General features: G+C 44.3%; 4 protein-coding genes across 9 annotated transcripts in view; all 4 read right to left on the bottom strand.

Moving 5' to 3' along the window:
* Positions 1-6,475: 6,475 nt before the first annotated feature.
* Positions 6,476-25,801, bottom strand: part of RB195_001928 (uncharacterized protein) — a gene marked incomplete at both ends in the record, with an annotated part of 29,170 nt that continues 9,844 nt past the window's right edge. For 5 of the 6 annotated variants that reach the window (XM_064198933.1, XM_064198934.1, XM_064198938.1 and 2 more), the window contains 10 exons: positions 6,476-6,620; positions 7,230-7,338; positions 7,400-7,522; positions 7,665-7,792; positions 8,456-8,544; positions 14,636-14,761; positions 18,537-18,672; positions 19,002-19,126; positions 19,985-20,097; positions 21,858-21,898. In XM_064198933.1, coding sequence (XP_064054814.1) covers positions 6,476-6,620; positions 7,230-7,338; positions 7,400-7,522; positions 7,665-7,792; positions 8,456-8,544; positions 14,636-14,761; positions 18,537-18,672; positions 19,002-19,126; positions 19,985-20,097; positions 21,858-21,898 — 1,135 coding nt within the window. Of the gene's footprint in view, positions 6,621-7,229; positions 7,339-7,399; positions 7,523-7,664; positions 7,793-8,455; positions 8,545-14,635; positions 14,762-18,536; positions 18,679-19,001; positions 19,127-19,984; positions 20,098-21,857; positions 21,899-25,801 lie in introns of all 6 variants that reach the window. The other variant, XM_064198937.1, reaches the window with a different exon arrangement.
* RB195_001931 (uncharacterized protein) lies at positions 10,266-11,594 on the bottom strand (the record flags this gene model as incomplete). Its single annotated transcript, XM_064198941.1, has 4 exons — positions 10,266-10,336; positions 10,786-10,956; positions 11,054-11,209; positions 11,327-11,594. 4 exons carry the CDS (start codon positions 11,592-11,594, stop codon positions 10,266-10,268), a joined length of 666 nt encoding a protein of 221 aa, XP_064054822.1.
* RB195_001930 (uncharacterized protein) lies at positions 11,614-13,134 on the bottom strand (the record flags this gene model as incomplete). The annotated part of the gene is made up of 2 exons (XM_064198940.1): positions 11,614-11,847; positions 13,015-13,134. The coding sequence occupies 2 exons, from the start codon at positions 13,132-13,134 to the stop codon at positions 11,614-11,616; spliced, it is 354 nt and encodes a 117-aa protein (XP_064054821.1).
* Positions 13,701-14,123, bottom strand: RB195_001929 (uncharacterized protein; the record flags this gene model as incomplete). The annotated part of the gene is made up of 1 exon (XM_064198939.1): positions 13,701-14,123. The coding sequence occupies one exon, from the start codon at positions 14,121-14,123 to the stop codon at positions 13,701-13,703; it is 423 nt and encodes a 140-aa protein (XP_064054820.1).

Genomic DNA, 25,801 nt, shown 5'->3' with positions numbered 1-25,801 from the left:
CATAGCTACCTCAGAACCGGACCAGTGCTGCACAAACTATCCACATTTCTTAACTGACAGATCGAAATTAAGTAGTATAGAAGAGGAGCCACAAAACTAAGCGTGAAGAAGAATGAGATTGTCTTGAAGAATCAAGCACGCAAAGGCAGCGTAGATTGCGCATAAACAGAACATCTTCCGAGATCTCTTTACGAGAAATCAATTACGTACAGCGGAAGAAAGGAATCATTCTCTAATCTAGTAGTCGCCTTATAAGTATAAATCTGGATTAAAACCGTTACCACAGTGTTCGTATCACAATAGTCCGGATGTACCAACTCTAAGGCTGATAAATGTTTAAGATCTCGAATTTGAGCACGACATATAAATCCAAAGGTTTTAGGACGTGACGAAAAATACATGCCAATTTAGGACTTCTAGTTTTTGCTTGTATAAACATAAGCAATGACAGTGTTAGAAAAGACGACACAAAACCACAATTACATTTCTCCGACAGAGGACTAGAGAAGATCTATACATATAGATCTGCAAATAAAGTCCGAAATTTCACGCCCCGGATGACGGACCACGCTGCTGTAGTATCTACAGAACAAGGTTATGAAGCTTACACGGACAAAAATGACGAAAGATATCAATGTGGGTAGGATGAATCACCCACTACTCCCAGAAGTGAAAATTGTTTGCAGCAGTGAATATGTAACATGTGATCTTCAGGCAATCGCCATGAGACCTCAGGAGATAACGAAACAGATCTATTGGGATGCTTTCGTACTCAATAACTTCCTCTATGCTTGCAAATAGTGACTATATCTGGACGATAGGGTCGGAAAGCAGATGTACAGCTCTAGTAGTAACGGCATCCATTTCGTGCTGTGCTGTAGTTGCAGTGGAGGAGGACTGTTGGAATGCACTACGTGCTGCAGCTTACCTTACCACGAACTTCAGTGTAGTCAGGTCAAAACTACTTGAAGCTCGGTGTATTTGCGTAAGCTACGCTCGAAACAGTGAGGAGGAGCGTAACGGATGGGACCCTTGCCTGCACCAATCATCGCTGCAGTCCGAGTGCAGCTAGCGATGGTCCCACTTCGATCCCAACAGCTACCCTAACCGCTCACGCAACAGCACCGAGCTTCAGGTCGTTTTGCTCCGGCTATACAATGTTTCTGTTTCTCTTCTTTGCATAGATGTAGTAGGGTCAAAATGACATAAAGCACGTGCGCAAATGCGTACGCGGCTTTTCTCGAGGCGCCTCGGTGGAGCGTAGCGGTTAGGAGTATGATGAAATCTTGCTGGCACCACCCATCGCTGCAGTTTGCGACGGTCCTAACTCGGTTCCAACTGCTGCCTCCACCGCGCCGATTCGAGCGCGTACGCAAACGCATCGCCATACTACAGTCGCGATTCGTGTCGTTTTGACCCGACTATATGAAATATTGCACGGATATAATTGCTCGTCATAAGTATTGCAACAGCGACAAGCGTAAAAATAAAATCGGATTTCCGAGGAAGAACTCGGGGATTGTGTCTAATAAAAGTGAAAGGTCGTCACATGAAGAGAAATGTATGCAATCGAATTTCCCATTCAGTTCGAAGCAAGCAATGATGTCCAAAAACAACGCAGAAGTAGATAGAGGAGGCTTCGGCAGGATCTGTGGTGCATGTGTTTGAAACGACCGCGGATCGTCTCCGGACAAGAGGCTGACACGAGTCGCTCTTGTATGGTTACTTCTATATGACACGTTCAACACGTCATACACCTGTAAGTGCGCCAATTCTGAACAAAAGATGTCGATACGGAAGAACTAGGCAGATATAAACTTGCATATTTCTTAATTTAGTTCTCACTAGAAAACAAGGAGCAATTGGATTGAAATAAGACGGGAAATTACGCTCACTCGGATCAAAATGACCTCAACCGTGATGCAGTGTCCCAGCATTTGCGCTTAAAGCGGCTCGGTGAATCGGCGTTGCGATCGAGATGGGACCATTGTTAATTTCACTCATATTGCAAAGCTGACGATAGCCCCAGCTCGATCGCAACCGCTGGTTCCACTGCGCTTCTTCAAGCGCAACACTTTACACACTGCATCAAGCTTCGGATCGTTTAAACCCGTCTGCACACACGCGATTTCGCGTTGGGACCAATCTCTTTTGCAGTGCAATCCAATTATTCTAGTTTCAATTTGGGAAAATAACTGGTCCGTTTCTCCGTATTAAGGATGAAGTGTCTGTCGTTCACTTCAACTCAGAATCGTTTGAGGTTTACGAACGTCTAACTGGCCCACACAATGACTTGCGGTGGCTAGCTGATGTGTCAAGTCAGTGTTTTTATCCTCTCAGACAAGTCTGGCACCAATTTATCGACCCTGGAGGAATGAAAGCCTTGATGAGCACTAGGGCGGCTTCGAACCTCGGATCGATCGTGCAAGAAGCGGCACCTCTAGCCGGCTGCGCTACACCCTCCCTAATGGTTTTCCGTATATCTACGAAGGCATTAGTGAAACGTTTTGACTACCTGCAGCAAAGACATTCAAAGCACAACCTCGTAGAATAATGAATTAGAGATGTGCAGCATCTGAGAGGAGACGCGAATCATACATATTCCTGTCAAAACGACCTGACTATAGATAACTTCACAGCCTGCTTGGAATGCCGATGTTAAGAGCCTGCGAGGGTCCTACCTGGATCCCAACGCTCGCTCTCCTTCGAGCTCAGCCGCTTACGCAAGTGCGCCACGTTCAGGCCATTTTGACTCGACTATAGCTAGCAGTTATTTGTCACTGATCAATCAAGATGTTGCTTCCCTCATTGTTATAGTGCGTTTAACTAAGACTTGACTAATGTATAAGTAACGTATTGGGTTGCCCCTTAAGTCCTAACGTTCTGTATAGACATCACCCCACGAATCTGAGGTGGTACGGATTTCAGGTGGAGTATTTGTATACGGGATAGTAGATTATGGAGAACGGGGTGATTCCGTCCATTTCTTCCTAATTACCGGAAGATGCGGCGCCGCACAAGGCAGGCGCGCTCCACTCGAACTCCTTGTAGAAAATAGTGCGCCAGAACGCCCGAAGCCGTATCTTCCGGGCCGTTTTTTACGGCAATTAGGAAGAAATGGACGGAATCACCCCCCTCTCCGTAGTCTCCCATCCTGTATACGAACACTCCACCTAAAATCTGCACCACCTCAGATTCGTGGGGTGATGCCTTTAAAGACAGCATACCGCGAAACTGACGTTATGAGGAACTCAGCGAGAAAGCTAGAGATGGGGATGTCAATTGCGGGATCCGCGGTGGTTCTGCTCAACTCTCCCTAATCCTCCTTAAAAAAAAGGCGTGAGAACTGCTTCAGTTCCTACGAGGTTGGAACGCTCTTCTCTGTATTCGTTCTGGTCCCCTCAGCAACATATTCATTGGTTTCACTTGAGAAGCAGTCCAGGGAAACTCACTGGCTTTCGATCGCTGCGAATCTGGATGCTGCGCGTGTACAAGGGTGGCGCGTTGCAACTCAAATCGTCGTGAAAAACGAAGTCTTCGAAGTAGTTTTTTTACTACGCTTAGGGAAAGATGAGCGGAACCACCCCTGATCCCGCAATCTACAACAACATCCCTAGCTTGTCTAGCGGTTTTAAGGCATCACCCCACAAATCTGGGATGGTTTTAGTTTCCGATAGCTAAAGACTATACGGGGTCGTAGAATGCAGAAACGGGTAGAATTAAGGTCATTTCTTCCTAATTGCCTTAAAAAAAACCTCCCAGAGGATTGATTCATGCACAAGGATGGTGCTCTTCAATAGAACTTCGAGAGCTCCGGGACGCTGTTTTCTATGACGAGTTCTATTGGACCCCGCCACCCTCGTGGACGCGCCGAATCTTCCGAGCGGCAATTAGGAAGAAATGAGCATTATTACACCCGTTTCTGCAATCTACGACCTAGTATAGTATTTAGCCATCGGAAACCAATACCGCCCCAGATTCGTGGGGTGATGTCTTTAACTCACTACGTCATCTTCGTGGTATGCTGCTTTTAACCTAAGTGCGAATGCCAGCTGTTCGATAGATGTGTGAATTGTATGGAAAAGAAGCGATACCTTCTAGTACGGCTCACAATTGCTTCAAGCGATTCGAAAATGGCATTTCGACCTCAAGGACATGCATCACACCGGACACCCTGTTCATTTTGATATTTCAGTTTTATTTACGAAGATCAGCGACGACAGAACTGCGAGAGCTAATGGTATCCGCCCACAGTATCATCTTCACTCGATGAGAAAGGCTCAGAAGTTGGGCGCATGGGTTCCGCATGCATTGAACGCTAATAGCGACAACAACAGACATTGAACAGCTTGCTTAACGTTGGGACGAAGTTGTGAACAAGAACGGGGCACATATTATTGATTGGTTTGTTGTTCATTTTTTGTTTAGTTTTGTGGGAATCTAAGCTTAGACCTTAGGACTTAGAGGATATGGGCCAACCCAATTCTCTGTATAGTGTTGGCGCCAAATGTGTTCAACCGGATGACGCGTATATCGTAACGCCCGTTGTTCCTGTGCTTTATACATTCCTTCTTCTATCTGGCCTGCTTAAAGGCATCACCCCACGAATTTAAGGTGGTGCAGATTTCATGTGGAGTATTCGTATGCGGAGTGGGAGACTACGGAGAGGGGGTGATCCCGTCCGTTTCTTCCTAATTGCCGTAAAAAACGGCCCGGAAGATGCGGCGGCTCACAAGGCTGCCGCGCTCCAGTCGAACTCCCTGTAGAAAATACTGCGCCAAAACGCCTGAAGCCAGGCGTTTTGGCGCAGTATCTTCCGGGCCGTTTTTTACGGCAATTAGGAAGAAATGGACGGAATCACCCTCGTCTCTGTACTCTCCCATCCCGTACACGAATACTCCACCTGAAATCTGCACCACCTCACATTCGTGGGGTGATGCCTTTAAGAAGCATGGGGCGCGTCCGCTCAGATCTAAGTTCGGTCGGAACGTCATATATCCAGTTCAAGCCCACATATTGATTTAGACGAGTGTAAAACGTCCCAAAATACATCTGAATATGGGATTTTGTTCGGAACTTACAGAAGTTGTCTTTGCAGCAAGTGGAACTTGAGTTGTCTGCTAGAGATGTCATGTCTACTGGAGATTATCTTACTTCCAATTCCATCACACTAATGGAGCTTTTGCATTCATCTCCATATTTCTACATCTTTCTGCTGCTTCAGTCGTCTGTTTCTCTACATCATCTTTTCATTGTTTCTTTCCAATCTCCGCATTGAGTCAATTTTCATGACGAAAAACTAGAATACGTTGTTGCCGCGTGGATGACGGTGGTAATCGACTGCTAAAGGAACGAGCGCTCTACAGACAGCTTGTAGAACCATGGACCACACTTATTGCAGTATGACACTGTTTTGTGGAAGTCGTGAATTTTGCATACTTATACATTGTTATTATACAATGAGGTTATAGATAATTTATAACATACGGCATTTAAAAAAAAAAAAAACAACACTGAATATGTGAAGCAATTCACCAAGAGATATTACTGAACATGGTGAAAAAAGACCCGTGTTGGTAATGTTACCCCTACCAACCACATGAAATTCTCGAACATCAAGTGCTTCCTATCTTAAAGGCATCACCACGCGAATCTGCGGTGGTGCGGGTTTCAGGTGATTTATGCCTATACGGGTCATAGATAATGAGGAGGGGATGATTCCGCCCATTTCTTCCTACTTGTCATAAAAACGGCCCGGAAGATGCGACGCGTGCACAATGCTGGCCCACTCCAATCGAACTCGTTGTAGAAGAGAGCGCTCCGGCATAACCCACCTGAAACCCGCATCACTCCAGATTCGTTTGGTGATGCCTTTAATTAGGAAGTATAACAACGTGTTACTTCGTTTACAGTGATACGTAAGATGCGATCCTCTGCAAAACCATTTTCACGATTACTGAGGGTTTCCCGAACGACTACAGTGGGGTCAAAACGAAATGAAGCCCGACGCAGTTGCGCAAGGCTGCCAGTTCACAGCAGCGCGGGCGGCTCTGCGTTTGATGTTATTGGACGTTCATGACCGTGCGCTCAATAAGCACCAAACAGCGGACCGTCTTCTGCGGTCAGCCCAAGTGACTCGAAGATCGGAGAAGCGTAGCGGTTAGGGTCATAGTGCGACTTCTTCTAGCACCATTCTTCGTTGCAGTTTGGGATGGTCCCTGATTCGAACCACTATCTCTCCCACGTCGCTTACGCAACTGCACCGTGCTTCATGTCATTTTGATCCGACTATACGCAATTACTGAAATTGCGTTGTTTGATTTATATGTGAGCTTATTCAGAAAATGTTATGTTGGAGTAGTTACAGTGTCACAAAAGAAATAAAATAAACCTGTGCAAAAAATACAACAACAAAACATTGTAGGGACTATATCATATTTTACTATGTTTGGAAATCTACTGTACTAGTACTGTACTAAATGCACTGGTTCTCATCGTAGTACTTTGCAATGTCTTTTATTACCAATCTTTCTCCATTGTAGATATCTTCGCAAAGTTTGCATAGAGCATTGCTTCGGTAGGTTGTAGGTTTTCGAAAACTAGCAGTCCATTCAAAGTACCTCAAAAAAGGACAATGAAAAATCCATTCGAAGACGCCGGTACCAACTATATATTTGTAAGTTTGTGATCCGTTTGTATATTTGGTTCACACTCAATGCACTGTAAATAGAATTAGATATTGTGGTCATTATTGGATCGGTACGTTCGTTTTTGAAAATATGTGGAAGTGCATTGCATAACACGCTTTTGTAGTATCAACCTAGTATTAGAGTGACCATTACTGGACAGAAGACAACCAAGGAGCGGATTAGGTTAACATTGACAAACAGCAAAATTGAAACAGTTACTAGAAGAACTGTTGTGTATCAGCTATGTGCGTCTCTTGCTTCCCCGCTTTCCATCGTAGTACTGATTTTGCTTGATTATTCCATCCTAAGGACTCAGTTCCTCACCTGCACTATTCCGCATTTGTTGAGTGATCCGTGGCTCGCTGTCCCACTCTCGCCACCCCAGTTTAAAAAGATTGTAATGCTCCTACTTTAACCCCCCTCCCCCCAACCCCCTTAGACGGACAAACACTTGGCCTTACCAGCACTTGCTGATGGAGAGCTGAGAAGATGATATTAGAGATAACCTTGGAGGGCATTATAAAACGTTTTGTAACTTACTTCATATACTCGGCATCATTTGCACGTAAAAAATTCAAGTAATCTCCTAGCTCTTTGATGCTCGCGAAGTCGTCTACAGCTATGAATGCGTGACGAGGGATCCCAGCACCTAACAATAGCTTAAGCTTCAAACGTTCAAAGTTTACTAGTTAGCTAGAACACGTGCACACCTTCATAGATGTGCCTCTTCACAACCACTGGAACTAGTAGTTGTGATACACGAGAAAAAAACTTTTCTGTAATGTAGTCGTTGCAAATGCTGTTCTCGAAGGAGATGTAGAACCGATGAGTTTCTGAAAGGCGCACTTCTAGAGCTTTCTTTTTAAGATCGAGTAAGTGCTAGTTTAGTTCGTATAAGGAAACCTCAGTAAAGATCCCTAATTTGCGCTAGTCAAAAAATTGGCAAAACGTGAATTGATTTCGTAGGATACAAACCTATTAGGTGATCGTCACTTTCGTTACAGGTCGGTGGTTCACATGAAGGAGCGAACTCTTCGTTTTCGTTCTCTAGTTCTTTTCGACATCCACCTCGCACTGTTATTTCTGTAAACTTCCGAAGTTCCCTAAATCTGCATGTATTTAGTTGCTAAAACCACCTCCTGCTACCCACGTCATCAATTCTATGAAAAAGTGGATGCTCAAGACTATAATAATTGTGTATTTCATTATCTGTTGCAAATTATGGGAGAAGAAAATTGAAGCTACAGCGCAATGAAGGAGAAAAAGACTATCAATATCTGTTATTCCCATTTAAAGTCGACAGAAAGCTCTTATAATTTAAACTAGAGGAAGGGGAGATGAAGAAGTAATTCCGATGTCTTTACGGAATTTCTGTGCTTTTATATAGACACAAGGATCGCAGTGGAACGGCTTCCTAGACTTCAACACAGTTGGAGGGATTGAAGCCCAAAATGGAGATCTAACTTGTCTGTTGACACCGCATATAGTAGGTTTCTGAGTGGTTTCCTTTTCTCACTTCCAACATTTAGCGAGAAAAGTAACTAGAAAATACTGGTGATGCAAAAAATATAAAAAGAATAATGTGATGTTTTCTGGATATTATCGGACAGGAAATGGATCACTTCCATAACGTCTGCTTCAACCGCCATTGGATGGCAGTTCTATAGAAAGTTAGGTTCAGACGGATTTCTCTGTAGTCTCAAATTCTGCAAATTATCTTGTTACCGGAAGCACATTATCTTGATACCGGAGGAGTGCACACGAACCTGATGAGATTTTCTCGTTTTGAAGGTGTATGGCAGTTGGAGACAAATATTAAGGATCCTCTGTGTTTTTTCCTCACAGCAGCTGTGAGCTAAAACAGTTTACGTCGAGTACAATCATTTTTCTTCCTGTTCCTCTCTATTCAGAACAATTCGTGGAAGATATAGAAAGTGTGGAAAATGTAGATTTTGAGATTATGTCCACTCATATAAGATAATGATGTATGAATTGAACACATTTGTTATAAGATTGTTGTTTAGGCATGTAGTACGGGAAGAATAGCGTAGACGACAAGGATAATGTAAGAACGAGGGACACCATCACTATGATTATGAGACACACGAGTTCGAAAAACTAGGGAGAAATTTTCAATACCCAAACGGGAACAGAACTGGAGCTTGCAAGATCTCTCAGCGGTAACGGGATTACATGTATTATATATCTTGAACGCATTGAAAACTATACTATTTATTGGCCTTGCTTGCTTGTCTCCTCTAGAATCTTCCCAAACTTGTTACATAGAGAGACTCCCATCAATAACTAGGAGTATGAGATCCATTCTTCGTTATAGTATGTACTGTTTCAGTACAGTCACCGTTTTGCATTAAAGTAAGTATCTCTCGGATTTGTGCAGTCATCGTTCGGATAGATATTTTGATAATATGAAATATTTTATCCATAATTTGAAATCTGCTCTGCAAGGGAACCAGCGCACGCTTCGCAGTTAGTGTATAAAACAATATGAAGAGGATAAAATTTCAACTGGCTCAGTATGTAAAGAACCATTACACTACACACAGTTGTTCACCTATGATGAATGGATATCACATTCGTATTCAGCATACCAGATGCACATACACGTTTATTTCAGTGAACGAAGATGAACAAAAAAATTGGTTGGTCTAAAATGTCACTAAACGCGTAAACGAAAAATAATTTTATACTTATTATGAATGTGTTTGAGGACTACGCTGATGTTTCAGCTATTCAATGAGGGATAAAGTGACGCCTCAACGCTCAGGTGAAAATCTCACGTTAATAATCTGTCTGGTCGTTAACACCGTAAATTGCTCAGCTTGATGATAACACCAGAAGAACGAAATTACAAACAGCTCAACTTTTCAAGCGGCAGCGAACTGTGTCAATGAGTAGGTATAGTCGCATCAAAACGACATGAAACACGGTGCAGCTGCGTAAGCGGCTGCGCTCGAAGCGACGCGGTGGAGTTAGGGGTGGAATAGAGGTGGAACCATTGCAAACGGCAGCGATGAGAAGTGCTTGAGTAGGTCCTCATTCGATACTAACTACTACGCTCCACCGCATTCCACCGCTTCCAGCGCAACCGCTTACTGTACCGTGCTTCATGTCGTTTAGATCCTGCTAGTAATGAAACTACTGGAACGAATGAGTACGTATTCATACTCCACAATGTTGTTTTCTGTCGCGTAGCAGCTCTATTGTGTTGATGTCTATCTCACGTCTAGTTCTGTGTTCTCTTTCTCATAGAAGAAAAAGGAAGTATAGTCGGTCAAAACGACATGATACATGGGGTAGTCATACGAGCGCTCACGCTGAAGCAGCGTGGTTTTGAAATGCACGCGAGCGGTTCGCATGGCAATTCGCCAAATTTTGCCAAGTGACGTCATCCCTTTTGTTCCTTTTGCTTTTCTTTCTGATTTTTAAGCGTTTTATTTTCCTTATTTCGTATTTTTGTTATATTTGCTGTATCTTGTATTTTTATATAGATCTATGTTGCATCTGCTTTCAAAATTTGCTTCAAAATTGTATTTATTTCGGATTGTGTATTACTTTTTAAGCAGAACCAAGATCGTTATTGATCTTTATTCTGGCTAACGTTTCGGCGTCGTCACCTTCTTCAGAGCCTGGAAAAAATCAAAGACACGTATAATCTACTCTCTCAAACGCCTCGTCATCCCACAAGATATGATTTAGCAAACAGATTATTTGAAAGCAACGTCAGAAAAGCATACCAGCGCTCACCTTGATAGCCACGAAATCGTGATGTTAGCGGACCACCAGTTGTTAGAGTTGCGCCGCCAGAATTAACTAGTAACGATGCCCCGCCTCTGACCTCGTAGGTCAAAACCCGCAAAGGTCCTGATATGGCGCCAGCTCGTTGGTCACAGCCATTGTATTTATTTCTATGTTAGTGTTCTTTTTCTGTTTCTTCGCCTACCCTCCCTTCATTACAAACAAAAAGATACATGGAAATAAATACAATTTTGAACCAAATTTTAAAAGAAAAACAAGATCAAATCTAGCACAATAAGTTAAGAACAATACAGATACAATATAGATCTACATGACTTACTTGACTTAATCGGCAGGCTGATGTCATCGTCTGACGCGATTGCTCGCACCTTCGCCGAGGTAAGCCTTCCTTGAACACAGCTCTGTCCAACCTTCTCGATCTTTTGCGAGTGCTTGCACAGAATCAATCTATTCGTCACTATTCCATATTCTGCGAAACCTTGCGTCTCGCCTGAACCGCCTATCCACGCCGAGTGTCCTCAGATCCTCATTCTCCACTTCAGTTCAGAACTTCGGTTTTCGGCCAGGTGGTTTCTTCCAGCTCGAACCCGTCAAACTCCTCAGAACTCGTTGAACAAGGCGATCTGCTGGTCTCGTTAATATATGACCAAAGAAGCGAGGACGATTTACTTTAGCCACTTTCGATGGCGGTGGAAGATGTCCATATCTTCCACGTGTCATCCGCCCGTACACCACATCGATTTCTGCATAAAGATCTTCACTGTGGCATACCCTAGGCCAAAAGTAGCCAAGTAGCCGTCTAAACAGCTTCGTTCCATGCAATCAAGCCTCTCCACCACCGTGAATGGTGCTGCCCAAACCCTCCGATCCGTAAATCATGATAGGGCGAATGGCGGATAGGTAGACTCGAAGCTTGACTTCGTTGGTGACGGGAGCGGACCACAGGCATTTCGTTAAGGAGTTAAATGCAGAAGTGGCCTTAGCGCATCTTTGCTGAATATCTTTCTCGTGGCTGCTGTTGTTCTTCAGCGTACAGCCCAGGTAACAGTACTCATCGACGAGTTCTATCTGTTGTCCGTCCACCCTGATTCCCGCTCGTCTCGAAGAGATCCACTGCTCTTCTTGCATTTATCAGGCTTAGACGTAGTCAATGGGCTGCAGCCAGCTTCGATACAAAGTTGACAACATGTTGAAGTTTCGTGCTGCTTTCCGCGAATATAATAACATCGTCAGCAAACTTAAGATCGATCAAGGGGCATCCTGATGGTGCTAGAATGATCTTGGCAGGACACTGATCTAATGTTCTTCGCGTAATGTCGTCGATAGCGAAATTGAACAGGAATAGTCCTGCCACTGCCCCTTGTCTTTCTCCAGTTACCACCTAAAACGGTGTTGTACATCCGGCGGGTGTTCGAACTACAGCAGTTGTTCGTTGATTCATGTCATCAAGCAAGCGAACGAACTTTCCTGATACTCCGTCGGCGCGAAGCGCGTTGAGAAGACGACCTCGGCGAGGAGAGTCGAACGCACCTTCAAAGTCTAGAAACGCTAAATGCATTGCCTTTGAATACCGCTGCCAGATTTCGATCACTCTCCTGACGATCTGGTCAGTCGTAAATCGGCCAGGACAGAAGCCAGCTTGCTGGTCAAGCGTTGTTTCTTCGCGATGTTTAATTAGTCGGTCCAGGATAATCCGCTCCGATACTTTGTATTAGGTTGAGTAGAAAGTTCTCGGACAAATTGACAATATTTTTATTTATTTTTCAATTTTCAAACGATAACTGTAAATCATTTGAAGTATGCCCCATTTGCATCGATGGTCTTCTGCCAACGTTTAGGCAGATGGTCCAGCTGAATTTCATCAGTTCGGCCTTGGTCGTTCTTGCAATGTGCGGCCGAGTGTTGTCGTGGTGGAATTAGACTTCGCGCTACTGCGGGCGTGCATTTTCGAGATTAGTCTTCAATTTCCTCAGTTGCTCAACGTAGACGTCTGCGGTCACTGTACATCCCTAAGCGAGCAGTTCCCAGTATTCAACGTCGTGTACGCTCCACCAGATGCAGAGCATAAACTTTTTGGCGTGTACGTTGAGTTTAGGGACGTCTTCTGCATCCGTACCTTTGTCAGCACGCTGGTGAATGTTAGAATAGGAAATCCACTTCTCATCCCCGGTGACTTGGTGCTCAAGTCACGTGTGGGTGCGTTTGAGCTTGTGGAGAGAAAGCGCGGCAGTCCATTTCATACTGCGACAGAGCATGTGGTACCCATCGACCTAGTTTTCGCACCTATCCGATCGACTATACGGATCGGCTTCCACCTGTCTCGGCAAGTCCAAATCCAACTCCATCGGGCGTCCCAAACGTCCATTTTTATCAGCTCTTTGCTGAGTGATGATCTCTAGAAGTCATCACTACTACATTGTCCGAGAACTTTCGACTCAACCTGATACATAACACGCAGCCAAGAGATTCCTCGATTATTCCTAGGGTCCGTGACGGATAACTTCTTGTGGAGGGGAATTACGATACTGCATCTCCACGAGTCAGGTACCCTTTCGTCTATCCATATTGAACGGATGATCTTAGCCAGCTCACGAATCCCAGGCGGAAGAAGATATTTCAGCATTTCTGCGCTAATCCCATCGTCTCCACCAGATTTTCCATTCTTCATTTTTGAATACAGACTAGAACGTCCGACTCGGTCGGTGGCTCGTCGTTAACCGTATATGTCGGCCAATGAACGTGCTCGAGTTCAGAAGCTGACGGTGCTTGCCGGTTCAGCAAGGTCTTGAAGGGTTGCTTCACCGACAGCTACTCCATTGGCAGTGTCGAGGACAGGAGAATATCTTTTCATTTTGCCGCTATACTGTTTTAGTAAAGCATAGGCCTATCCTCCCCAGGTTCTTGTCCTCCCACGCCTTTTCAAACTCTATCGGTCTTGAAGTCCACTCGTTATTGTAGTTGACCACGCAGCTTCCTTTAAGACTAATTGAAGTCACTTGTGCTGCGCGCGACACATACAAAATTGTACGTGGATTTTGTTTCCGCAGATGCAAAGGCAAACTTCTTCCGCGGCAATAGAACCGGGAGCGTTTCCCTTGCAGCGTCCTGGATGCACTTTGTGAAGTCGCTAAGCTTCTTCTTGGTCCGTACTCCGGTATGAATAGACGCATGTTGGCAGAGTTTCGTTCTGCATTCTTCGTCTTTCAGCCCTACATCTTCCGTGTGCGCTGCTCTTCAGATCGATGATCGGTCGATGATTCCTCCTAAACGTGGAAGCGATGATGAGGACCGTCTGATGAGGTTCGCATAAGTCGACAAGACGGTCACCGTTGTCCGACGTGCGCTCCGCTGGATAATACCATTTTCCTGGCACATCGGAATGCTGATCGAAATGCCAAATTCTTCCACCAGGTTGTTGTAATCGTTCCTCGCAGCTATCGCGCAGCCATCTACTTTGTTTTCATCAGCATCGAAGCGGAATGTGGTGTAATTTTCGATGCTGATGACGGTTCGATCTCTCATGTGTGTTTCCTGCAGTGCAGCAAAAGGCACACAGAGATATCGCAGAAGCCTAGACAGGGCGGCTTGTTGGAGCTCACTTGATAGTTTTTGGCAGTTCAGCGTGACGAAACGAATGGTTGTTGCCAAAGATTCCATGCTTCCTTCAGGCAGTTGACCTTTCAGGTTATAGGCTTTTGGCGATGTGCTGGGCGACAGCACCTTTTTGCAGTGTATGGGAATCTTTCGGCATAAAACAGTGTGGGTTATATAGCTCGTACGTTCCCAATGCGTACACTCGAACGCCTGATAGCGTTTAGTTAAAGCAAGGCTACCAGGTGCCGGTAGCAATCAGACTCGTGTACACAGCTTGAAATATAGCAAATATAACAAAAATATAAAAAAGGGACATAGAAGACGAAAAAAAAATCAGAAAGAAAAGCAAAAAGAATGGAAGCAAGCAAAGAATTGCGGCCGGTACCCACCCGTACGACGTAACTTGGCAAAGTTTCGCATATTGCCGAGCGAACCGCTCGCGGGCCATCTGCGGGCCATCAAAATCCGCGTTCCTCCAGAATTGCTCTTGCGAGCACACCGTGCTTCATGTCGCTTTGACTCGACTACATGCTCTAGGAATCTTACAAAAGAAAGGTTGCCCTTAATGAACATACCTGTTCTTCGGTCACAATATCACTGCTATGGTTCTTCGATATCAGTGGATCAAAGTGTCCGTACGGATAGAAGTAGCGTGAGTCGCGTCTGTATGTTATCGTAGCGTTGAAAAAGTCTGGAGGTACCTAGATTTGAGACATATGTTTTAGCAGCCAAAAATCCTACAATACTTGGTTTTTTCTTTTTCGTTCCTGATTTTTGCAATGTACTCATAGTTTGTATATTATAGTATTGTATATTATATATATATATATATATATATATATATCCACGGATCTTCCTCATTAGAGGGATCACAGCCGGTTAGTCGCGAGGCTACGTGGCGCGTCCCAAGGTGGCGGATAGGGGGCTAATCGCGGGCCAAAAGCGACCTTGTGCTTGCCCAGCGACGCAGGTGGATTCAGAGGATGGGCTCCCTCTTTCTGCTGAGCCAGGACTGACTTATACCATCCTTGTATCCAGCACGTCGGTCCGGCCAAAAGCCTGCAATCAAGTGACTGGGATGACTGGGAGGTGCAAGGGAGGCGGTTTGGAGTCGCCTCCAACAAATAAGCTCCACATGTCCACTCCGGGAGAGCGGAAGTTCTCCCAAAAACTTATGGGACTAAAGGCTTGCAACCTGTCCATGGGTTTTAAGTTTTTTTTGCATGTCACAATAATAGAAAAGAGTCTCCTGATTCCGGAGGGAAGCCTAGTACGGCGCAACCCCGTCCTTCCTGGCGCACGTACTAGGGCCAGGAAGGACGGGGTTGCAGGAGTCAGGAGAGGATGACGATCTCTACTTATAATGCACATACGCTTGCATCGGAAGCGGCCATCGAAGATCTGATGATGCAAGCTAACAGGATCAAGTGCGACGTCATTGAACTGACCGAGACGAGACGACGTCACCCTCTCAACGCCGTATATGAAACTTGAGAAGAACTGTTCTTAGGAACATGCGACAGTGGAGGTGTTGGTGGAGTTGGCGTCCACGTCAACACGAGTATGGCAAAGAACATCGACTCTTTCGAATAACTTGCGACCCGAATCGGACGTCTGCGGATGAGAAGATGTAGCCCAACACCAGCTTTGACTATCTTCGTCGCTTAGTCTCCAACATCAAGCTACAAAGAAGAAGAAGTCGAAGCTTTCTATATGGACCTGGAAAAGCTCTCCCGAGAAGATCACGCTTCCTACAAGGTCATAATTGGCGATTTCAACGCCCAAGAAGAACGCCGGAGGAACATCACATCGGGACCCACGGCCTACAATGGAATGACCAGGGGGAGAGGCTCTCCGAGTTCATCATGACGACTAAGACCATCCATGGGAACCCGCAATTCCAGAAGCCCTCCTCTCTACGCTGGACGTGGGAAACACCTGGTGGAGGGTACCGTAATGAAATAGACTACACCATCGTCAACAAAAGGTTCTGCCTGACGGACGTCTCTGTTGTGCCAAAGTTCTATGCGTGATCGGACCATCGCCTCCTCCGAGGAAGTTTCCTTCACAAGGGGAGAGAAGGAAGCCGCCAAATTCAGAGAGCGAAATCCCAGAACTGTCATTAACTGGGATCTCTTCGCTACGCTAGCCGGCTTTTGGGAAGATTCCGCAATGGACAATATCGACGAGGAATATGACCGGCTCGTTGAACACCTTCACGACTGCACGGAGAAGGCTGAGAGTTTGAAAACCACCAAGAGACGCCCGTCTCTTGAAACTCATGAGCTGATACGCTAGCGTGGAGCAGTGGCTGAAGCTGCAGAGGCGGGGAAAAGCATCCGCTATGCTCGTCGAGACTTCGCCAGTAGCAAAACGAGGATGACCGCTCTCCGGAACCCGAAGGGAACAACCATTGCATCGAGAAGAAGAATGGAGAAAATCATCTACGGCTTCTACTCTGATCTCTTCGACAGCCATGTCCACTTGCCTCCTCACCATCTGAGGGAAGACGGACGGAAGTCATTCCAGAGGTTCTCCAGTCCGAAGTACGACATGCTATCATGTCGGTAAGAAATCGTACGGCACCCGGTCTCGACAGAATAAAACCAGAACAACTGAAGAGCCTTCCGCCAGTACTCATCAACACCCTGGCGAGGCTCTTTACACGTTATCTGTCGGAATGCAAGGTTCCTAAACAGTGGGAGACCAGCAAGACCGTGTTGTTGTATAAAAAGGGAGATCCACATGACATCGCCAACTATCGTCCAATCTGCCTTCTGTCCGTCATCTACAAGCTCTTTACAAGAGTGATCCTTAATAGGATTGAAAAGTCCTGGATGAAGGACAGCCATGCGAGTAAGCAGGGTTTCGAAAAGGATTTAGCACAACTGACCACATTCACACTGTTTCGGAACTCATCGAAATATCACGAGAGTACAAGATGCCGCTCTCTCTCACCTTCATCGACTTGAAGAAGGCCTTCGACTCATTTGAGACGGAAGCGGTCGTGGAAGCCTTGGACAACCAAGGCGTCCCTACTCAGTTCATAAAGGTACTTTGAGAGTTGTACAGTAACTTCACGACCGGAATTTCGCCATTCTACAAGAACATCATCATTAACGTGAAAAGGGGGGTCCGACAGAGTGATACAATCTCACCCAAAATATTCACAGCCACCCTCGAGAACGCAATGCCAAAGTTGGAATGGGACGACATGGGAGAGAAGATTGATGGTCGGCAGCTACACCATTTGCGCTTTGCTGATGACATCGTACTGATAACACCTAGCATCGAGCGGAACGAATGCTGACCGAGATAAAATATGTGGATGCATCGGTCTTCAGCTGAATCTACAAAAGACGATGTTCATGCGGAACAGATGGGTCTCGGATGCCCCATTCACGGTCAACGGAACGAACATATTCGAATGCACCAGCTACGTTTATCTGGGTCGGGAACTGAACATGATGAACGACCTGACCCCCGAGCTGGGGAGTAGGAGAAGAGCGGCTTGGGGAGCGTATAGGAGCATCGAGGATGTAGTGAGGAAGACCAGGAACAACCTGCTCACCTCTTCAACATTACTACTACCTACTACTAACGTACTTCCTGCTTTGACCTATGCTTCGGAAACCTGGGTATTTCGCAAGCAGGAAGAAAACGCGGTGAGCGTCATTGAACGCGCAATTGAGAGAGTGATGCTAGGAGTATCCCGTTTCACGCAAGTGAGGGACGGGATTCGAAGTTCTCTCCTACGTCAGCGATCGCAGATTAGAGACGCCGCCGCGTTTGCCAAGGAAAGTAAAATAAGGTGGGCTGGACACGTGATGCGCTCTAACGACAACCGTTGGACCAGAGCCGTGAGCGACTGGGTTCCCCGCGATATTAAGCGCACTGCAGGAAGACCGCCAACCCGATGGTCAGATTTCTTCCTTCAAAGAAAATTATGATGCTCTTCGTGTCCCACGCGAAAGGAGGAACCATTGGGCTACTCTAGCAGGCGATCGGGACAAATGGAAGAATTACTGGCTCTCGCTCGACCAGTTCGAAGATCAACGAGAGTCAAGGTGATCAAGGTGATATATATATATATATATATCGTATATCGTATATCGTATATATATATCGTCATTTCAAAAGGTTTATTAAGATGTCCGCTCAAGGGCTTGCAAAGAAACCTAGTTTTCTTCTCTCTTTTCCTGCTTTAGATTTTTGGCAGATCATGTCTATTGTCTACAAAACTTGGGTTTGGTCTTGTTCGTTATAAAGAATGACCTTTATTTGTTTTCTAAGCTAGAAAAGATGGATGAAATGCAAACAGTTGCCCCGTTAAAGGAAACAAATGCCATTTTATGTGTCATTCCTTTTGCGCAGAGGAAATTAAATTGTCTTTTGTTGCTAGTTCTCTCCTCTGCACTACTTATGCATTATATGTATTACAGAGAAAACAAACAAAACAAGGACTGTACAACAAACCCTATGAATTCCTGATCCAGTATGGTACGGAGACTCTAGGAGGAAAAGGACATGGAGATGGTGGTAACTTCGTTTTGGGAGGTCAGAAATGTTCAAGTCACGTCCATGTAAGACATAAGCCGATGCGCTGCGATCGCTGAAACTGTAATCAGTCCGTTCACAAAGTAACATATAGTTTGATGTTTAACACGTTGACGACATTGTCTGACGATGTCGCCGGATATTTTCTGCTTCGTGGTACAGTGTCCGATGATGGCAAGAGCCGGCACCACGAAAATATTTTATAACGAGTTGTCAAATATTTTGTCCGGTCTGTAGTTAGTTTTTTGTGTCACTGTCCGACGATGATGGGGTCGGAGAGTTGGCGAGCAGAAAAAAAGAAAACGTGTGGTCACACGTGGCGGATATGCAAAATTCTGCTTTATCGTCAATGTGTTAGGATGAGTACATGAACTGTGATCTTACTAGAGTTTGTGCTCTTCTCTATTAATGAACTCGCATTGGTATGTGCAGTTTGCCAGCGTCTCCAGAAGTGGAACTTTCAGATTACTAGAAAAATAATTTGTCCATGCAACAATGAGTGGGATTGCCTGTAATACATAAAACGAAGAATTGGTTTCAATTCAAACGAAACATCTAGATAAATGTGGTCGACGTCATCCCTAAACACGACTTCTTTCTCTTCTCCAATTCTTATGAACTGAAGTTGGTGACGTTATCTCAGAGTTGGGAAGTTTTACATCATCTAAGATTTTTTTTTTGAGACGGCGACAGAGAACAGATGTTTTCGGGAGTGAAGAAAAGAAGACAAGACGGATAAGGTAGTACTGATATAAATGTACTGATGCTGTCTTCAAACTATCATATCAAAATTCCCCAATTTATTTAGATTGGCTATTCTAAAGCACGTATTGTGTCGTCGCATTGAAAATAATGGAAAATCGTGACCAAACGTATGCAAACCCTCACAATCAGAAGTATCTGGATTTTTTTATCTCTACTGTTCATTGTCCCGATCTCTGGTATTCTGTTATATTATTCAAGGATAGGGACGGGTGTGGTGTAGCGGCTAGAGGTTCCGCTTCCTGCACGATCGATCGGAGGTTCGAATCCGCCCTAGTGCTCACCAAGCCTTTCATTCCTCCGGGGTCGATAAATTGGTACCAGACTTGTCTGGGAGGATAAAAGCACTGACTTGACACATCGGCTAGCCACCGCAAGTCATTGTATAGGCCAGATACACGTTCGTGAACCTCAAACGATTCTGAATTGAAGTGATCGTGGGGGCGCATCCCAAGCGGATTGATTAACGCCAGAAACCTTATCCTTTATTCAAGGATATCTTTGGAACATTTGTGAAAAATTCTTTTACATTTGCTTAGCACGCCTCTTCCCCATGAGCATAGTTTTGTATTTTACCTTCGAGGTTTTGAAGTGAATGTGAATACCTGAGAAGCGTAAATTACACCTTGTGTATCCTGATAAAAAAGAAATACTGTTGAGAAAGCAGCCAGTAAAAAGATAGCGGTCGCAGAATATTTCAGAGCAGATCGATGTTGACCTGAAATAGATACCCATTCTCGAGAGAAGTGGTTTGGATTGTCTAATTAACAAAGTTACAAACAGAATTTTTATTCCTCGTATTTTTTGTGGATCCTGGTGTGGGGTGGCTACATAGTCTACGCGTACATGGTTCTTTTCGGTGTTGAGGGCAGTTCGGATAGAGTCTTATGCCCACCACAGAGAATTTCACCTCATCATTTTTATTAGCTCTGGCAAGTTTCACACTAAATAACCTTTTTAGTGCAGCATTTTGAGCACTTTCCTGGTGTATCTCTTAAATGCAGCATATAATGAAATGAACGCAATGAACGCAATGATGAAACCTCATGGAAAATATAACGTTCGGAGTGTTGAGCACGAATTTGAGAGTGACAACGCTTAATTTTTCTTTAAGGTCATCATCCTACCAATCTGCGGTGGTGCGGATTTCAGGTGGGTTACGCCTACTCGGGGTCGGTGATGGGTAGGAGGGTGATTCCGTTCATTTCCTCCTAATTGCCGTAAAAACGGATCGGAAGATGCGGCGCGTGCAGCAGACTGGCGTGCTCCAATCGAACTCGTTGTAGGAAATAGCTCCCCGGGACGCTCGAAGAAGCATATCCCACCTTTTTTCACGGCAATTAGGAATAAATGGACGGAATCACCCTCAACCCATAAGCTACGACTCCGTAGGCATAACCCACCTGAACTCAAACCACCCCAGATTCGTGGGGTGATGCCTTTAATTGCCTTTTTCTAGGACGTTTTTTAAAGGACGATTGGAGGAAAGGATTTGATTCACAATGAACATCCTTGACTCGCGGGTTAAGCGCATTGATGGAATGTTCCGCTGCACCTACACGGTTCGAAAGCGCCCCAGAGCAACCATGCTCTCCGTCTCTCCGGATCAGTGAATTGGTAACAGATTTGTGTGAGAAGGCAGAACCCCCAAATGAACTTTGGCACGATAGAAACCACACTGAACTTGGAGAGGATAAAAAGTCTTGCACTAAGTCTTTCAAGCCACAATATCATTAACGTGTACAAAGTTGGCACTGCTTGTAAGCATGTTCATCTCTAGTTAAACTCTAACGATCAAGTACTACCTAGTTTTTTTTTCGAAAAGCCACTAACGTTAGTTTCGTTACTGTCCTCAATTTGCGTTCGCTCCTCATTAAGTTCGTGAACAGAATTAAAGCCCTAAACCACAAAATAAAGTTTACACAAATACTACGATACTTCGACGCGAGTTCATAGCACTAAGAACACACGAGGCATTTTGGATATTTGCCAGAAATCCAAGAATGAACAGAAAGATTGAGTGTATTGATATTACAGACGAACGAGCCTGATATCAAGATCTGTGCGGGCGGCTAGATCTCTTATAAAACTCTTGTAACACATAGTTTTGGTATGTGGTGGCCTGTTACGTTAAACATTTAACAAATTATGAAACCACTAGCCGATGTGTCGATCTATGAGTTTGTCTATCATTTGAATGCTTTTTATTAAGATGATGAGTCGCATGGGAGGATAAGTCACTTGTGGGTTTGGATTATAGGCTCTAACGCCGAAGCTGTTTTGATCTTTTAATAGGGAAAGATCAAAACATAGAACTTACCTCTGCTGAAACAAATCAGTTGAAAGCTACGTATTCAACATGCCAAAATTGAAGGACATTGGAACATGGTCATTACTAAGAAATAAGCCCTTCGATATTCACATGAATACGAGACTAACTACCTCAACTCAAAAAAAAAATCCGGGTAGATCTCTTACCTTTCTGCATGACAACCTTCTCATAGGCGTGCAAAACCATCCTAAAAAAAACTATATCAATCCAGTGTTCTAGTGTACACTTCTATAGCATTCAAAAATCTTTGAAAGAAACGGAAGGCTAAGTTTTATTGCTAAGAGTGAGAAATTTCTCCACCATCCAATCATCCTTTCATTCATCTTGCATTGTAGTAAGTACAAGAAATCCAATTAACGTATTCAATTTGTAGAAACAGAAACCACAATAATGGTGTATTCGGAAGCAATACCCATTTCACTTCTCGTACCGAGGAAAAATAAGAAACAGTCGGCTAGAAAACAAGATTTCTTCGGAGGTTCTCTCTTTTAATCATGAGATTCCATCATAACTTCACATTAATTGTTTGATCTCAGTTAACATGGATGAATAACAGAAGGCTTGTTTGTTTTAGTTTTTTGTTGTTTTTTATAGCTTGTTTGAACGAAAAAGAACACGTAATTCATTTCTAGAACACTTTTGTTATGAAATAGGCGTTCTTAAATGATGTTCGGGGCCATTCAAGAATCATCAAGGAGTGAGTAGTTTCCAACACAAAGCAATTGCATAATGCTCATTTGCAAACAATGCGGATCACTATTTCGACCCAGACAGTTTTTTTTGCACTGTCTGTGACGAGTGACAGTGAGAGAGGACTAAATCAGGGGTTAACGAAAGTGAGATATGTTGACGACAAAAGTCGTCAAAGTATATTGTAGACCAGTCTGAACGTCCGGCTAAAGCCGGATTTCAGACTTCGTTGGTGCTTGCTTCGTTCGCTTTCACTGATCAACGAATATTAATATTAGTGCCGTTTTCTGCGAAATTAGACTTGTTTATCTCTAAATCTTTCTTCATCTTTCATACTGATAAAGATAACGTTCCGCGTTATCTTTATCAGTCTACCAACTTGAGGCGAACGAACAAAGAAATAGATACGCGGAGGAGTCATGAAAGTGAAAATCAACGCCCAGTGGCCACGGCTATAAAACGGCTTTAACCATTTATCTTTTGCGACATGCACGCGAAGTTATTGCGCACCATTTCAATGCCGCGGGACCCGTCTCACCCCACGTTATAGCTATCTGGTGCCGGCGCCGCCAATCCGACGCCGCTGGACCCGTTTTACACCATTTTATAGCTTTCTGGCGTCGGCACACCAATTCGACGCCGGTGGACCCGTCACGCTCCCTTCTATAGGTATCTGGCGCCAGTGGACCCGTCGCACCCCATTTTATAGTTTTCTAGCGTCGAGGCACCAACTCGACGCCGGTGGATCCGTCGCACCCGCTTTTTGAATTTCGTGACTGACACAGACACACAAACGTGACAGAATAATCCCGTTATTATATATGATGAAATTTTGTCTATAATGTATTGGTAAGGAGTGTTTGAGGCTGAGGTTCGAATGTTCTCCGAATGTAGAACTTACGAGTTCAGAAAGGAAACTGTGAAATCTTTTGTTTTTGTTATAATATAAAAAAGGAAGATAGATTGTTGGAGATACACAAGTCCAATTTCATAGAAAACGGCACCAATATTAATTTTCGTTGATCAGTGAAGGTGAGCGAAGCAAACACCACAGAAAGTCTGAAGTCCGGCTTTTCTTTTGGACGTTCAGACTGGTATGATAATAAAATAGGGAGTAGGAAGAACAAGAAGAAATATGGGAAGATAAAAGGATTGTTGGAACTTGAAAGAAAGAATGTCGATAAGTATGTAACATACATTTATATTTGCACAAGGTACAACGAACAGCATTGCAGCACATCAATGCATTATCGATATCGATTATACGCACACAGATCATTTTGTGCGCTTAGCCCCGAAAATGAAGGATTAGTGTCATAATCATAACTTCATAATAACCGCCGAAAGTTTTTTTTTTTTAACTTCGCATTGTATTATATACGGTTTAAACGTTTAATTCCTGATTTGATTTAATTCTTGATAGTAGGAAGAATTTTGGATAGAAAAAATGAAGTGCAGAATTAAGCAAAATAAATTTAGAAAATTGATTCCATTCCTGCTCCAATTCAATCCTCAATATTGGGATGAATTTTCCAATTCCAATTCGATTTCGATTACCATTGTTATTCGCTTCGTCCTAAGTTCTGCTAGACCAGCTTGGTGCAACTAAACATCAAGCTGCTGTACGCGACTGAAGGATGGAATAGAAAAGAAAATCCCAACATTTTACAAGTTATTGAGTGTTCAAAGTTGCTGGACAGTTTAAATTAAGGTTAAAAACATCCAGCTTATAGAATTCTGAAAAAATGTATTGCACGTTCAAAAATGCTGGACATTTCATTTAAATGGGATAGAAAGCGGATGCGGAGCATGTACAGATGTGCAGATGGGAATCCCAAGGAGCAAAGTTGAAATGAAGCACTACTGATATTCCTTTATCTATCGTGCGCGTTATCGCGTTAGCGTTATCTTTATCAGTAGGATGATTTCTTTCACGTCATTGTGATAACTATTGGGGAAAATCAGGAGGAATACCCATACTTCGAGTAATGCTTTCAAATTATACCTATATTATTCTGGCATTGAATTTGAATATTTAGTTTTAACATAAAATGACGTGAAAGAAATCATCCTACTGATAAAGATAACGCTCCACGTCAGATCACATAAACATCTTGCTACTATTTAAGCATCCGTTTGCATGCGTGTTTCCTCTTTCTGAGAACGGCATGCTACAAACTTGAGGCGAACAAAAAAGGAAATAGGCACGCGGAGGAGTCATAAAGGTGAAGAGCAAAGCGCCCAGTGGTCACGGCTGTGAAAAAGCTCCAACCATTTATCCTTTGCGTCATGCACCCTGAGTTATTGTTAGTTATTTTATTATAGTTATCACCAATGACCGGGTCCACCGACGCCGCTGGATCCGTCGCACCCCATATTATGGATATCCGGCGCTGGCGCACCACTCTGACGCCGTTGGACCCATCGTACATCCTCCCATAGGTATCTTGCGCCGGCGAACCAACCTGTCACCGGTGGACCCGTCGCACCCCCTTCCATAGGTATCTGGCGCCGGCGCGCCAATCCGACACCGCGGGACCCGTCGCAACCCATATTATAGCTCTCTGGCGCCGGCGCTCCAGTGAAGGCCGATGGACCCGTCGCAACCCATTTTATAGCTATCTGACTCCAGCGCACCAATCCGACGCCGGATGGACCCCTTTTTTCGAATTTCGTGACACACAGACAAAAACACACACACACACGGACTAAGCTCGTTATTATATATCATGATTATTCTGGCATCGAAGGATGTTTGTAGCTGATGGTCGAATATTCTTCAAGTGTAGAATTGACGCGTTTAGAAGGAAAACTCCGTAATCTTTCCCCTTAATTTATAATATAAAGAAGAGAAGGAAAGCGTTGTTTAAAAAAACACAAATCTAATTTTACAAAAAACACAACTACTATTAACTTTCATTGATCAGTGAAGGGAAGCGAAGCTAAAACCACCAAAAGTCTGAAGTCCGGCTTTAGCCGGACGTTCAGACTGGTATATAATAATGGGCTTATTCTGTCACGTGTGTGTATGTGTGTGTATGTATGTATGTGTGTGTGTGTGTGTCAGTCACGAAATTCAAAAAGGGGGATGCGACGGGTCCACCGGCGTCGAGTTGTTGCCTCGACGCTAGAAGGCTATAAAATGGAGTGCGACAAGTCCATCGGCGCCAGATACCTGTAGAAGGGGTGCGACGGGTCCACCGGCGCCGGATTGGTGCGTCGGCGCCAGATATCCATAATATGGGGTGCGACGGATCCAAAGGCGTCGCTGGACCCGGTCATTTGTGCGCAATAACTCAGTGTGCATGACGTAAAAGATAAATGGTTGCAGCCGCTTCAAAGCCGTGACCACTGGGCGCTTTGCTCTTCACCGTCATGACTGCTCCGTGTGCATATTTCT

This window comes from Necator americanus, chromosome IV, assembly GCF_031761385.1.
Source record: "Necator americanus strain Aroian chromosome IV, whole genome shotgun sequence".
Lineage (NCBI taxonomy): Eukaryota > Metazoa > Nematoda > Chromadorea > Rhabditida > Ancylostomatidae > Necator > Necator americanus.
This window is presented reverse-complemented; position numbering and strand designations above follow the sequence as displayed.